Source organism: Tigriopus californicus, chromosome 7, assembly GCF_007210705.1.
Source record: "Tigriopus californicus strain San Diego chromosome 7, Tcal_SD_v2.1, whole genome shotgun sequence".
Lineage (NCBI taxonomy): Eukaryota > Metazoa > Arthropoda > Copepoda > Harpacticoida > Harpacticidae > Tigriopus > Tigriopus californicus.
In genome coordinates this window covers 9889802-9901477 of record NC_081446.1, presented here as the reverse complement: position 1 = coordinate 9901477, position 11676 = coordinate 9889802, and the positions used below count along the sequence as shown (strand labels likewise).

The 11676-nt window shown below is 40.2% G+C and overlaps 1 protein-coding gene across 6 annotated transcripts in view; it reads left to right on the top strand.

The window, feature by feature from the left end:
• Positions 1-9827, top strand: part of LOC131883513 (Krueppel-like factor 14) — an 11281-nt gene extending 1454 nt beyond the window's left edge. Inside the window, exons 1-4 of one of the 6 annotated variants that reach the window (XM_059230996.1) lie at positions 2891-3145; positions 7487-7656; positions 7851-8868; positions 8984-9827. In XM_059230996.1, the coding sequence (XP_059086979.1) occupies positions 3055-3145; positions 7487-7656; positions 7851-8868; positions 8984-9276 (1572 nt within the window). In that variant the 5' untranslated portion in view covers positions 2891-3054 and the 3' untranslated portion in view covers positions 9277-9827. Of the gene's footprint in view, positions 1-2890; positions 3146-6165; positions 6494-6635; positions 6660-7022; positions 7075-7230; positions 7368-7486; positions 7657-7850; positions 8869-8983 lie in introns of those variants that run through there. The other 5 variants (XM_059231001.1, XM_059231000.1, XM_059230997.1 and 2 more) reach the window with 5 other exon arrangements.
• Positions 9828-11676: the final 1849 nt, after the last annotated feature.

Here is an 11676-nt window from a genome sequence, read left to right as displayed (position 1 = left end):
TCATTCAATATAACCTTCGCCTGCAACCACCCAACCTCCATACTAGGACGAATTTTATCACAATTCGATAACACGCCACCTTATACAAATTTGCCACGAATGCCACGCTTTTCCCGAGCAGAGGCGGCTACTGATGGCTTCGAGAAAGTTGGTCTCGTCTCTTTTAAAACTTTTTCTTTTGTTTAACATTTTATAAGGAATGTCAAGGAACGGAAAAGCAGTCAGCAATTCCGTTGCAGATCCTGAATTTCTGCTTTCTTACATTCTGTGGAGGAAAAGCATCTGGACAAACATCATCAGTACTAATTACTGAAGGGTCGAGTCAAGCTTTTGAATGCAAATTCTGCTGTACCGTACATCCGCCTTGCTGGCCTCCTGGCCCAAACGCTACCTAACATCTGCCCAAATTCAAAGAGGTGCAATTGTGATTCTCAATGGAAAAGCAAAATTTTTATGAGTTAAGGGTGTATTATTATTCAGTTCCTACGCTTCCGATGTTTGTTTTCAGGGCTACAGAACTCCTAGTGCTCCTGTCGCCACCTTGTAATCCAGCGCTGTGGAACCGAATTTTAATCAATCAGAAGAATTATGTTATAATTTTTTTAAGGCTGTCATTTTTCGTATAGATTTGACCACGTAAAACTATCATGGCTAAAAATCAAAATCCTGTACATTCAAACAATGCGGCAATTTAGACTAATTAACAAATTTTGTCTAAGCATGGTATGCTGGCTTGGCACCTTGTCGTTACTTTTGGTCCATTGAGTCACATTATCCTGTCATATTCGAGTAATTTGAATAACGACTTATTTTTCTTGATCAACCATCCAAAAGAAGAGTGCTCACATGTTGCGTCAAAATGCTCTTCGATATGGCGCCTTCAAGTCTTTGTCATTATTTGGTAACAAAATGGACCAAGCAAAGTAACCCATAGTGTCGAGTTTTCCAACCACTTAAGTCACCCTCTCAGTAGCACATTGCTTGGAAATGCGATTGGCGTTTTGACTTTTTGTACAATAAGGTATGTTTTGGATTTAGAGCTTGCAAAGTATCACACATACATATGGGAAAGATGGTTCAAATAGCACCCGTAAGTTAACAAAAAACGTTGATTAGAAATGAGGAGGGCATTCATCCCCTCGAGAATAATCTCAGTTATCATTTTTTACAGATTGATTTAGCGTAACCCATTATGCATTTCAGGGTCAATATTTTTTGCTAATGAGTGTTGTCAAAAATCAAAGAAAAAACGAACCAGTGGATAACAATATTAAATTTCTTTTCGAAATGGTGAGTTATTTGAAGTTATCACAGAGTAGTTGTTCAAGGACACTCACACGTGTGTTCAATATCTACTCTGGATATGAAAGACTCAAACGACCTTGTGCGAAATCATCGACATCGAGAGAATAGCTGTTACGCAATTGTCTAATTGAGGTTTTCGTTTTTCGAAAATCTAGACTCGCTCATTTCGTTAGGCCCTCATCCGGCAATACCGAGATGAGAGTAAGGAGTACAGACAGAAAATCAAGACAACGTTTCAATGTACTGTACTGAGACCCATCTGGAGACAGGACAGGACGTCACTCGTTTATGTATAAACTTGCTTCGGAATCACAGCAACGAAGCATGATCAACAGAAAGCAGGGTCCAATTTGATTGTCAACCAGCCCAAACATTTTAGCATGTACTGTATTAGTGTCGCGCACAAGCATCGGAGTTACTCATTGTTCTGGGACTGCGCTCATGGCTAACAACGTAGTAGTTGGGCAGTGGGTTACTTGGAAGAGGTGTGTGATGTCAGAGGCTGGTTAACTAGTCTCTTTGGAGGAGGTGGAGGCCTGTGATTCCACGCTGGTCGATTGGTTGGGTTTCTGTACCAACCGGGCTCCAATACAATGATCACGTCTTGGGTCAGATCGTGGGGTAAAAATATGCCATAGCCACGCAGCTCACGCGGCTCTGCAATCTTGCTGCCAGGCAGGGCTTTGCGATCTCCTGGAGTCGGGGACCGGTTTGGATTTACCACGCGCTACAGAGTTCTGGTCCATTTTGGTACCAGACTGATTAGGACGAGGATGACTCTGGATCTGGATTAGTCAATTTCGATTGGCGAAAGAAACCAATTCGTTTTTGCTCAAGTGAATTGCACCAAAAATGATAATCATTTGAATTTGTTTTTTATTGCCGTACCAAAAGCCATACGGTTTTGATGAAAAATAGCTTAATGAAATTAACAAAGCATAATTGTTCTCAAATATATCATTGCTCCTATTTATCATCAGAGCACCTGCCCAAGTTGCACTAAAACAGGTCTATTTGCAAACCCCAACATACTCTTGCATATTGTCGTAGGTTATTCAACCAAGATAGTGATAGGATATTGAAATTGCGCTGTACGTTCGTAAAATATGATTTAAACGTCACAATTCCACTTGGGAAGCTAAATGCGGCAATAAGTCCCTGAACACACAATTAATTTCATTTAACAGTAGATAATAGTCTCGTTTTCTTGTAAATCATGAGTATCCTCAGTTTTATGACATTTCACAAGTCACAAGCATTTACCGGTAAATCATAATCTTACATCTCCTCTGCTCACCTCACTGTGGTTGATGTTTTGTCTTACTTTTCATTTACAATGTTGCTCCTATTTATCATAAATTCCTATACAATTGCACATTAACCATTATGGTCTTGATTTCGTATACTAATTTTGATTGAAAGCTTCGTGTCATTGAAAATCAAAAAGCAAACATTTATTTTAGCCCCAGGCAAAGTGAAATTGCACTTGACAGCTCCAGAATTATTGGCATCCATTTGTGCAAGATTATTAAAAAACTGGATATACTAACTAACTAAGCCAGGGAATCAGGCCTGCTCTCACAAAGAGGTTTTGAGCAAACCAAACATGAAATCAGTCTAGCAGTTTGTCGTCACAGTACGTTCCATTGTTTGTTCCACGATTGTCCCTTCATGAAGTGTTATCCGTGATTTACAACAGGATATTACTTTTTTCTCATCGCAAACCAGTTCAAACCATTGACTCTTTGGATGGTGGAACAAGCTCTCATATCTGAGCCTACCCACGTGTCCCCCGACCCCTTGGGGTCTGTTCTGGTTCCTTTTACCGAATATATTGCAGGTAAGACGACTACAAGTGACGAATTCTAGGGGGCTTTTTTCTTCACACGTTATCAAATTCTAAATTCTAAGAAAATTCGCAAAGTTATCTTGATTTTGCTCCCTGCCATTTTCAACCAAAGTTTTGCAGGTATGCTAGGGTAGTGTTCTTCGAGGTTGAGTGAACTTCACTGTTTGGAGCGCATTATTGCCGGCATGTGACCAAATTAAGAATGTCACAAAAGTCACCTTCATCCTTGAGAGCTCGACTTTTCCAATTAGTCTGTTCCTATCATTGTCTCTAAAGATTGAAAAATATTTTCATTTCATTGGAACATGGAACGCGGTCAAGTGAAATGATCTGGAGCCCAACGAGACCAGAGTGAAGGAAGACTGATCTAGAAGTTACGTTGTGAGTTTTTCATTGACTCAGTTCTTCTACGAGCTTTAGGGAAGCCAGTATCAAAGAAAAGTGTCGTAGTATGTTCAATTGTAGGTATCATGCCTTACGAACGTGACAATGCGTTAGTTTCATACTTGGCAGAGGCAAATTGTGCCGGAGAAAAGTACGAGGGCTTGTCTTGAAATGCTGGCAATAAATCTTGTTACTACCAGATCAAAGTTTCTATTTGAATTGCAAGATCTACTGCTTTTTTAATAACCTTATCTCAATCTGACGGGTACAAAAAAAAAATACTTGATCATCTGCAGTTGATACATTAGTATGTGGTTAAATAGGTATTCTTCGTGCGAATTATTAGCTATGCTTCGATGAGCATTGAAAGGTACAAACCGACAAAGCACAAGTGTGTTGGCTTATTCTATTTGTACTTTGAAGTTCATGGTGGGAAAGGAAACATTAAAATAAACCGCTAAAACTTTTCAGTGCATAGGTTGGATGTTTTCGTACACAATGCCGTACAAACGTTCTAATTAATTGCAGACCAAGTTTCCAACAACAATCATTGACGATGGTTCATTGAGAGCCCACATCTAAAACTAAATGAGATATTATCCTGCTTTGACAACACCTGATAATTTTTAAAACCGTTTTTGTCGTTTTGGAATGTGATGAAAAAAGGGGAAACACAGGCATTGTTTCCCAATAGTGTATCGTTCACATATTTCCATTAAAAATCTACCAGAATTTAAGCACGATAATCCCTGCAAAACGGGTTCTATGTGCTTCAAACCGTACTTCAAATTGTATCGTTTCTGACAAACTTCGTTTATCATCTATATTGAGGAATAGTAAACAATGCTTTTAATAGATTGCCAAGAGTGTTAATTTGACCTACATAGATAATCTAGAGTCTAAGTTCATGTATTCAACACTCATTCGATCCGGATCCAAAATCCTCGAAAGATCAGACTTTCTATCGTGACTTTTAGACAGTTACTTTAAAAACGAGATACTCTATATTTCCCCTGATATCTTCGACTTTGTTGACTTTTGTGCAAATCAATGACAATCAATGGTTAAAGATTGTTTGCTTGTAATTCTTTTAAGTCTCTCTATTTGTGATTTCGAAGATGTATCTATTTGACGCCATCAAATTAGTGATACGATGTACAATATTCCACATGCAATTTCACAACTTGTTCCTCCTAATATCCTGGGGTCGAAAAGACATTTGTGTAATTGCAATCTGTTATGACATATGTCCGTTTTGGACAACTAAGAAAGAACTGTTGCTTTTTGGAATGGTAGGCCATTAACAATTGCACTTGAAATGGTATATGGGCGAGTTGACCAAATCAAAAGGACAAAAATATGTTGTTAATAAAGCAACCACTAATTTTGATATCATAAAAAAGTTTCGTTCATGAAAACTATTTTGGGTCTCATAGGGCCCAAGATTGGCTCTGTTGTCTCAAATAACAAAAAAAATCGATTGAAGCCAGTTTTACTGCCATTATAGGGTGTCAAAATTGGAATATAAACCTGCTTTTCTTAAATTGCCCCTCAAAGGGCTTGAATTCCACTATCAAACTAAAGTTACGATTTTGCCATCATCTAGGAATGAGTTTTTAATTAAAGAAGTGTTTGAAACTCCCCTGGTCCCTGCTCAAAATAATGTGACCTTGATAATGCCGCCTTCATCAATGTCACTCTAAGGGTTCCAAGAGAGTAAACTAATGCCAGAATGTTAAGAAAGTTATTACCCAATGATCACCCTTGTTAGCACGGACATCCATTGGCTTGCAATAAGCAATCCTTGTCTTCCTTATCGGAGCAATAACAAAGCTTCCCCAGCATCATCTTCGACGACCACAATATTAAACCGTCTCCGAGACACTCGCGCTCGTTGAAGTTTGATGAGAAGAGACCCAAAGCTTGCGAGCAAAGCAGGAAAATTCGTCAAATAAAAGCGGACAATGCCAAAAAGACCAGTTTTGGGCCAAAAATTGGTTTCAATCATGTCGCTTCAATTATCTAACTATAGCACAAAATCACGATAAAGGCGCGTGACGTCAAAGGAAGGACCAATCCATGAAGTACGGACCACGCCATTTCGAGGGACTGGTAAACGCATTCGAGGGCTGAACAGTACACAGAAGTCAGAACAATGAAGGGGATCGTTTTTTTACAAAGCACGTTATCAACTCGTGATCGCGTCCTTGTCCTCGGCGAGCGACCTAGAACATCTCCGCAGTGCACTCAAGCGGGTGCATACATGTAGTACTAGGATACAATACTGTCTGAAGGCAGTGAATTACTACGTCAATCTCGACCGTCAAGAGAGCCGAGTGAGTACCCATCGTACTCCATCAGCATCGGGTTGCGCAGAAAAAATGGATATCCAGCTTTCATTGCTAGAGTTCACTCTGCACATAATACCCTCTGCAAGTTCTAATTAGTCGGACTAGTTGAACTTCTTCGTCGTGTGAGGAAAATGTATAATAAATGCTGACGACTTACTTAAGTGATCCAAAAGTATAGCCAGTATAGCTCATGATACTGTTTCTGGACGGTCTCACATTTTTTAGGAGAGGACGCATCCTAATCTAATGCGTCCACTCGTAACTTGAATTCTGTGTCTCTACTGGAGACAGTGTTGCATGCAGTCGTCGTATTTGTGGATTCCCGCGGACCCCGATCTGGTTGGAAGTCTGAGTATCACTCGGTGTCGGCGTGATCGTTCGTTATTTTCAAGCGTTTTTTGCATCAGATCTCTCTCCGTTGGACTGGACTCGAGATACTTGCTTTGAGTACGTACACATTGCATACTCAATGGCCAGTGAGGCACGATCCTTTGACTCGATAACGGTGAAAGAAGATTATTGAAGATTTTTCCCCAATTTTTGACCTATAACCATTGATTTGAAGCGAGAAGGAAAGTGAGTCGGACATCAACATTTGAGCAGGGTGAGTTGAACTGGTTCGAACCAGAATTCACCATACTGTCAATCCACCCTTGGAAACAATTTGGTTTACCCACCCATCCTCAGTCCAAGTTCAGATTATGACAAGTTGCCTGGCCAACAAGTTCCTGAGCAAGGTCCATGTTGAGTGAATGGTGAATGGTGAATGAGTGAGTGAAGCGATATCGAATAAAATATTGAGTGCATGTAACCAGGCTCAAGAAAGTGAAGGAGGTGATTTTAAGCTCCAAAGTACGACTATTTTTGTGTCTGCATTGAACGCGGTGTTATACATAACGCGTGGAGGAAATATCATTCTAGACATGCATGGCCAATAGCTACCCAGTCAGGTACACGAGCCCATCCGATCTCTTTACGCTCGCAGTGTGAATCCTAGATTTCGTCAGAATTTTCGCAACCTTTGACCTTCATGTGCGCAACATGAGGCATGAAAATGCATCCTCCACCCTTACACAATTAGGAACATAGAGCACGCTTCAAATGAATGGAATACAAAGTTAGTCTAACTCATTCAAGATCAAAGTGCAATGGACATTTGGACCTTACGAAGATCGAGGAGTGAGGGCAGGAAAATCGAGTCTCAGTTGACAACACGAAGCGGTTGGTGGGGTAGTTGTTGCCGTTTACGTAGAAGCTCTCCCATGATTGCAATCAGTGAACTGAACAACTTCTATGTAGGGCGGTAGATCACGTTGGCTCAGCGTGATGACTGTTTGTGCAACTCTATAAGTATTTCCGACATTCAGTTAAGATAGTTCAGTTGAAAGTAAGCATTTGTTAACGGCACACCTCAATTGCAATGAAAGGCCGAACAAGTGACAAACACTTTATGGATTGCTAACCGCCTATCTACAAAGGTTCGCTTGTTTACAATTGAAACGGTCACTATATACGTATATTGTATCTTCCGCATACACATTTCTGGGCCATCAAGGTCTCCTACACAAATGAGTACATAAAAGTATCCTCATTTCAGATTGTGTTTTCGACATGTCGATCAAATGTCTGAAGCGGCGCTGGGAAGCGAACATCTCAGCGTCATCGACCCGATTGACGGAACAAAGCCATGAAGGATCTTGGGCTCTCACGCCCCCTTCATCGGTATGTGATGATTCCGAGGACTACGAGAGTGACTTTGGCCATAAGGTACATTGACCTTGAGTATAATTATTGCCTTTGGCAACTTGATGGGTGACGTAACCCCTGAAGATAGCCTTGACTTTGGCATCCAGAAGTATTTTTCCCCTTTCATTAATGGTCTTTGCACAAACAAGTTGTTGTTCTTCACTCTTTTCTGGAAGCGTTATCTTGATACTTATTTTTTTTCTTCCCCTCTTCAGAAATTGATCATTGCATTGGAGACCATGAAAAAGGATAGCGTGGACGAACCTTCGAACGTGATGGACACACCTCCGGATTCACCCTCCAGTGAGGGCGACGAATCAGCTAAATCTGATTCTGAGGGAAATTTTCGATCACAAGCCTCCTCGGGAGGGGATGTGGTCTACGATGCCCCCATGGCTCAAGACTTTCCACAAGAGTCTGGATACTTACGCAAACAAGAGATCTTTGTGGTCACTAAGAACACGGACCGTGAGGGTTTGTTCGTCGCCAGTGGCGCCTTTGCTCGCCATGCCATCCCCGAACCCATGCAGATGGAACCTCTCTGTTTAACCAAGGACACTCCAAGAACGATTCTCCTTCCCCCATCCCCCAGCTCCTCTGTGGAACTGGACTACTTCACTGCCGCGGGGGAACAGAATCTGGCTTTGGACCCGCTGCTCAAACAGAGATCTGTGATCTTGGAGGCCGGACAAGCCCCGACGAATTCGGAGAAGGGTCTTGCTCCCAAGGATGTGACTCAAGCCGTGTTATCCAAGATGACAAAGGCGTGTCCTTCTCCCAACACTGCCACAACATGTGGGCCCAATTGTCCGTCCGTTCTCCTCAACGGATCTGTGATAGCCCCACCCAAAGCTGTGGCCAATGATAGGCCAGTCAGAGCCACTGTTGCAACTATGATGACTCCACTTGTAAGTTCGCCTCGCTCTTCTTCGCCGTCTGAATCGCGGGACCGGTCCCCAAGTCCCAATTCGAACTCAATGACGTTCTGTTTGGATAACGTCCAAATGGTTCCAGCTATGATCGTTTTGGCGCCAGCCACTCACAGTAATGGCGCCAAATCAACCTCAACTCTAAGTGTGACCGCTCAGAACTTGCCCAAATTCTACAAAATGATCAAGCCGAGGAAAAATGAGAAAGATACCCGTGAACGCTCCTTCGTTTGCGATTTCCCCGATTGCGACAAGACCTATCTGAAATCGTCTCATCTCAAGGCTCATTATCGAAATCATACTGGTAAGAGTAGCATTAGTCAAGCTTCATAAGATTGCTTCATTCTTTGGCGAGAGTTTATTATTAACCTCAGAAGAACAAGGTGACCGATTATTCATGAATTCATCTTTCTTCACAGGTGAACGCCCCTACAGTTGTCCTGTAGAAGGCTGTGATAAGAGATTTGCCCGCTCTGACGAGCTCTCCCGACATCGTCGAGCCCATTCCGGTGAAAAGAAATTCGCTTGTGCCATTTGCGGTCATCGATTCGTCCGATCCGACCATTTGGTCAAGCATGAATATCGTCATGGGAAACGTATCATGAAAGAGCGACCCTCGCTCACAACGATTGCTCCCAATTTGATCCTTACCACAACTGGATCATCTGGCGGCCAAACCACATCTCTACCTATCCAGATTGCTATGGCCTAAGAACCAAGCTTGGCAATGGAAGACAGGCTCTAAAAAGTTAAACACCTGTACAAACTCCAGAAATGATCAATGCAGCATACATGAAACTCGAATCTTGGTTCTAAATGCAATAGCTTCAGAAATGAGCGATCCTCTAATCAAAAAAGAGTGACCTCCAATCAAACCTAACCATTGGTGCCGGTATTCTACATTTAAACACACAATACACTCAAGGGACCCTTTTTCACACACGTTTTATTCAAAGAACCCCTAAGCGAACTTGCAATTAAGTTTTAAGTTGTACATACAGTTTTACATAAAATAATGCTGTTCTCTCATGAGAAACCTTGAACTTGAAGACTGCCAGGATTAGTCAAAAATCAACGCTTGGCATTCACAGTTGTGCAACACTGATTTGTGTAACGAAATATGCAATTTAGCTTAATGAAATATTCCTATATCACGATGTGAAATAATTGCATTTAGTCGTATCACTAGATGGGTATGTTGTAAATACACACAAAAAAGAAAAACAGATCAATAAATGACTTTACTTACTATGGTAAAAAATACATTAGACTTCTTGATTAATCGCTGCTTCTAGATAGAGTGAGAAAGTTGATTGTACTTTTCTAAGTATTGCAACAGAAGGTTATTCATTTTTTCCATCTCTTGAAAAAGCATTAAGGCATAGTCTTTAAAACTATAACGAAAAATGAAACGTGTTTGGCAATTGGCAATTGGTTTCAATGCCTTCAACTTCAGCCGTTTTTGTGTCGACGATAGATAATGGGTTCTCAAAATTGGGGTTCACCATCACCTTCAAGAGGTCCATATTTTGTATCTTGTTCTTGTTTTAACTTTTATGGCGAAAACAAATTGCCTATAAGTGAGTAATACAATCCCAAACGCAACATGTGACGGCTATTTTTTTTTTTTTACAATTTGCTGACTTTTATGCAAAATAAGGCACTTTTTGGCGCAATTATGGAAGGAAAGCTTAGGCTGCGCCCATTTTTTCAGCAGCTTACGCTAAATATGGAAACTGAAAGCATGAACAACGTAAAAATGACAATATCTTATACTTCTTGCATTGATTCAGCCCTACTTGCTCAGATTTGCTATTATGACCTATGAGTGAGCCAGCCATATTTATAAACAAAACTATGATCTTGAACTTGCTCCGGAAAGTTGGATCCAAACCAGAATTGGCTAGTAAGGCTAAGGAGGCCTTGACAGGCTGAGTTATGCACCGATTGATACTCAATATCTAGATCCTTGGATAGCTCCCATCAAAGACACCAAGATTAAGACAATTCTTTTTGAACAGAAGGATATGTTAATTTTTTCTTTTTGCAAGTAGAAAAAACTTGTGGGCAGTTTTGTTAGTGGCGTTTTATAATGCAAGGCCTTTTAAATTGCTTTCATGGTCTGGAACTGATACTCAATATCTAGATCCTTGGATAGTTCCCATCAAAGACACCAAGATTAAGACAATTCTTTTTGAACAGAAGGATATGTTGATTTTTTCTTTTTGCAAGTAGAAAAAACTTGTGGGCAGTTTTGTTAGTGGCGTTTTATAATGCAAGTACTTTTAAATTGCTTTCAGGGTCTGGAACTTATGGTCAGTTTTTGCAATATGTGAATACTTCATTCTAAAATAATTTTGGCTATTTTAGGAGGCAAAAAAGTAGCAATTATTGGACCAGAATTACGAAACGAAATATGCCAACCCATTTGAAATTTCATTACTCAGCAAAACTTAATTTCTTACAGTAAGTTAAGTTCCTCGATGAATTTCCTACACTAAAAACACTAATTCACTTAAAATATACTTCAAATGAACTTCGACATTATTTCTTTCTAAGAAGTAAAGAAATGCAGTAGCCTCTAAAAAATGGAATTATTGTAGCGGCATTTCTTAGTCTCCCCTTTTGTAACTTTAAATACGAAATTTACTCTATTTAGATCTAGCAACGTCTCGTGTGATTTTTATTTAATATTAAACGGCGGCAAACTATAACAAGAAGGATCTCAATCTAAGTTTACAAAAGTCAAATATTTTGGTCGGAACATTGATGAGGATGACCATTTAGATTGAAAAGAACACATTTACAAATATTCAAATGTGTACAAGTATATTTTGTACAACGCTTTGATCAGAAGTCAACTGGAGTATGACTAACATATCTAAAGAATGTTCGTCCGTAAATATTAAAATATTTTTCAAAAACGGATCTTGAGATGTATGGTAGAGGCGTAAACTCGGTCTTATACTTGTCAGATCTTTGCCAATTGGACAATATCAAAATTAGGGGACTTATTGAATATAAATGTTTCAGATTTATAAATTTGACAAGCCAGTTTTAACGCGACGTTTCACAAGGTTTCGTGAAAGCAAAGAAACATTGCGTTCGGGTA